At 23.5% G+C, this 4,426-nt stretch overlaps 1 protein-coding gene across 8 annotated transcripts in view; it reads right to left on the reverse strand.

The window, feature by feature from the left end:
• The window catches only part of LOC117174560 (C-terminal-binding protein), a 75,593-nt gene that overhangs the window by 22,186 nt on the left and 48,981 nt on the right, over positions 1–4,426 (reverse strand). For all 8 annotated transcript variants that reach the window (XM_033363779.1, XM_033363778.1, XM_033363776.1 and 5 more), the window contains exon 4: positions 2,839–3,027. In XM_033363779.1, the coding sequence (XP_033219670.1) occupies positions 2,839–3,027 (189 nt within the window). The remainder of the gene's footprint in view (positions 1–2,838; positions 3,028–4,426) is intronic.

The following is a 4,426-nucleotide window of genomic DNA, read 5'->3' on the forward strand; positions in this document are numbered from 1 at the left end:
ATTAATAAGAATTAGGCGTGAATTAAAAAAAAATTTAATTTCAAATCTTTGTAACCCTAGTAATTTTGTAACCAAAACAGTGATTAATGACGACAAAAAATTAAAAAGAATTAAAAAGAATTCGATCAATTTTTTTTAAATTGAAAAAATCAATTTCTTTTAGTAACACTTGAGTAAATAGCAAGAATTTAAGGAGAATGAGAAGAATTCGACGAGATTCACAAAAAATCAAGCTGAATTTATAAATTAATCAAGTGAATTGGAAACAATTTTAAAAATATGAAAAAATTCGTTGAAATTAATAAATTTAGAAGAATTAAAGTGAATTAAAAAAATTCAAGAGAATTTAAAAGAATTAAGGGTAAATTAATAAGAATTAGGCGTGAATTAAAAAAAAATTTAATTTCAAATCTTTGTAACCCTAGTAATTTTGTAACCAAAACAGTGATTAATGACGACAAAAAATTCAAAAGAATTAAAAAGAATTGGATCAATTTTTTTTAAATCGAAAAAATCAATTTCTTTTAGTAACACTTGAGTCAATTTAGAAAAATTTAAGGGAAATGAGAAGAGTTCGACAAAATTCACAAAAAAATCAAGCTGAATTTATAAATTAATCAAGTGAATTGGAAACAATTTTAAAAATATGAAAAAATTCGTTGAAATTAATAAACTTAGAAGAATTAAAGTGAATTAAAAAAATTCAAGAGAATTTAAAAGAATTAAGGGTAAATTAATAAGAATTAGGCGTGAATTTAAAAAAAATTTAATTTCAAATCTTTGTAACCCTACTAATTTTGTAACCAAAACAGTGATTAATGACGACAAAAAATTCAAAAGAATTAAAAAGAATTGGATCAATTTTTTTTAAATCGAAAAAATCAATTTCTTTTAGTAACACTTGAGTCAATTTAGAAAAATTTAAGGGAAATGAGAAGAGTTCGACAAAATTCACAAAAAATCAAGCTGAATTTATAAATTAATCAAGTGAATTGGAAACAATTTACAAATACGGAAAAAAATTCTTTGACTTCAGTAGAATCAAGTAAACTTAGAAGAATTCAGTAAGTTTAAAATTGGTTTAGAAAAATTAAAAAATTAAAAAGGAATTCAAAAGAATTTGATGAAATGCCTAAGAATTTAAGTTGAATTTACAAGACTTAAAAATGAGTTAAACAAAAAAGAAAAGTTAGATTGAGTTAAAAAAAATTGAGTAAATTTAGAAGAATTCAAAAGAATTTAAAAGAATCTTTGAAACCCAAAAAAAAACCTCACTTCTTGTGAAACCAGTTAAATATATCTTTGTTTTTTTTAATAACTTACAATATTTTAAATCCCTTAAAATCTTTAAAAATCCCTTTAAATATTTGAAGATACCAATTAAATAAAATAATACATTTAAAAGAATTCAGGGTGAAATAAAAAAAAAATAATTTTAATCACTTCAAATCTTTGAAACCCTACTAATTTTTAAACAAAAAAGTTATTAATAACGAAAAAAAAAAATCAAAATAATTTTAATGAATTAGATAAATTTAAAAAAATCCATTTATTTCAGTGAATATATAAAATTTTAAGGGGATTGTGAAGAATTCGATGAAATTAAAATAAAAAAAAAAAATGAACCTGAATTTAGAAATTAATCAAGTAAATTGAAAACAATTTAAAAATATGAAGAAAAGAATCCATTGACTTGAGTAGAATCAAATAAATTCAGAAGATTTAAGGTGAATTAAAAAAATGCCAAATAATTTAACAGAATTCAGGGTAAATTAAAAGAATTAAATTTTGTTCTCAATCGAAAAACTCAATTTATTTTAATAATATTTGAGTGAATTTAGAATAATTTAAGTCAAATGACAAAAATTCGATGAAATTCATTCTAAATCAAGCTGAATTTAAAAATCAATCAAGTGAATTGAAAGCACTTCAAAAATATGAAAAAAAAAATCATTGAATTCAGTAAGTTTGAAATTACTTTAGAAAAATTAAAATACTTTACAAGACTTAAAAACGAGTTAAAGAAAAAATTCTTAAATCAATTGAATTGAGTAAATTTAGAAGAATTAAAAAGAATTCCGGACATATTAATAAGAATTCAAAACAAATGCCAAATAGAATTGCAAAAAAATACTTTCAAATCTCTTCAAATCTTTGGAATCCTACAAAAAAAAAAAACCTCACTTCATGTGAAAAAAGTTAAAAATTTATTTGTAATTTTTTTGAAAAACCCTAAAATATTTTAAATCTCTTTAAATATTTTAATGGGCCAATTAAATCAACAAATTTAATGTTAAAAAAAATCAATTAAATTAAGTAAATTTAGAAGAATTCAAGTAAATAAAATAATAAACAGAATGAAGTGAACCAGTGAAAAAATTCGACGATATTTCCTGAAATATTGAAAAATGTATTATAATACATTTTTAAAATATCTATATTTTCCGAAATTCTAGAAAATGAGGTTTTAAAAATACTCTAATAAAATCACTGAAAAAAAAATCCTTCAAATTATTAAAACAAATTCAAAAATTTCTCGGCATCTTTAAAAATATACTGAAATATTTCGAAAGAATTTAGGATAATTCAAAAATAGATATAGACCTGAATTGAATATTGATTTCATTTATCGACGGAAAAGTGACTAATTTGAACTTTTCATTAAAAAAAAAAAAAAAAAAAAAAAAAAAAAAAAAAATTACTGGCAGTCCTGATTACTTTTTTAACAGTAAGCCTCGATCTTATTATACATTTTTTTTTTTTTTTTTTTGAAAGTTCCATTATGATCTGTGAGACCTGAAATTGTTGAAATAGGTATTTCGATATTTAGGTATTTACCTGTAATGTGTAGACCCTGGTGAGACCAAGTGATTTTTCGATTCCATCGGGAAGGTATGGATCATAGAAGATAACATTAAAACCGAAAGCTTTTGCACGAAGTGCAACCGCCGATCCGATCCTGCCTAATCCTACAATACCAAGAGTGTCTCCCCGTATCCTTGCACACCCTTGTGCAGCTTCTCTCACCTTAAAAACAAAATCCACATTAACAGATAAACATTATTATTATTATTATTATTTTTTAAATTATTATTATTAAAAAATAATATTTAAAAAATAAAATAATTAAATACTAATTCCCAAAATTATTATTATTATTATTATTATTATTATTCTCGGTCTCACTTTAAAGATAAAAAATAAGTGTCAAAATAGTCTCATAAAATGTTTCAAGTACTCAAAATGAAACTCAATGTTTTTCTGTAGCCTAGAAATTATTATACCCTCGGAGCACACTCTGGGTCTCTCGGAGCCTTAATAGTTTTTTTGTTATCAGGAATATCTTTTAAGGGAGAAATTTTTTTTAAATTCAATTTATTAGCATTTGTTTGTTTTTTTTTTCTCGAAAAAAAACTGTATTTTGTTATGATTTTTTTTATACATAAGTAATATCAAAGAATTTTTGAAACAATACAATTTTATTCTTTTGGGTTTGAAGAATATTTGAGAATTTTTGCAAGTTGTTCGGTTGAGTAGTTTTAAGATGGTAGATAGCGGAAAAGTGCACAGGGTCTCAGAGACCCACATTGTGCGCCGTGATCGAAAAAATAGGTGTATGCTCCGAGGGTTCAAATTCCTATTTATTTACCGCACTTCTCAAAGACTTGCCCCGTTTTGAGACTTTTTGGCTTTTGTTTTTGATTGAAAATTCAACAATATTGTTAAAAAATCACACTTTTTGGTCAAAAATTCAATTCTCTTTGGGTTAAAAATGCAGCTGTCTGGTTAAATATTAATCTGTTTCGGTTAAATACGAACTTTTTGTAGAAAATTTCTTTCTGATTCTGGCCTCAAGCAGCCTTTCGATTACCACATTTTTCGGTAAAAAAAAAAAATATAGATTTCTTTATTAAATCCAACAAATTCACGTTCTCGGGTTGCAGATTTAACTGTTTAGTAGAAAATTCGGCTTTTCACTTAAAAATCCTCAATTTGGTGGGAAATTAATATTTTTTTGTAGAAAATTAATCTTCTTTTGAAAATGCCTTTTTTTATCAAAGGCTTATAATTGAAGTTGATTTTTTGTTTGTTAAAAATTACCTATTTGAACACAAAATTTAACTTGTTAGTTGAAAACCAACTTTTTGGTTAAAACTTCATATTCTCGCATTAAGAAATCAACAAATTTAACTTCTTTTGTAGAAAATTAGTTTTTTTTTAAATTTAAAATTATTTCCCTTAAATGATTAAATTAAAAATTAATTATTTGGTTGAAAATTCAACTTATTGGTTGAAAAGTCCTTTTTTTCAATTAGTTTTTTTAAAATTAATTCTTTTAAATGTAGATTAAAATAGCCCACTTTTGGTTGAAAATTAATCCTTTTTGGTTGAAAATTAATCCTTTTTGGTAGAAAATGAATCTTCT

This window comes from Belonocnema kinseyi, chromosome 6, assembly GCF_010883055.1.
Source record: "Belonocnema kinseyi isolate 2016_QV_RU_SX_M_011 chromosome 6, B_treatae_v1, whole genome shotgun sequence".
Lineage (NCBI taxonomy): Eukaryota > Metazoa > Arthropoda > Insecta > Hymenoptera > Cynipidae > Belonocnema > Belonocnema kinseyi.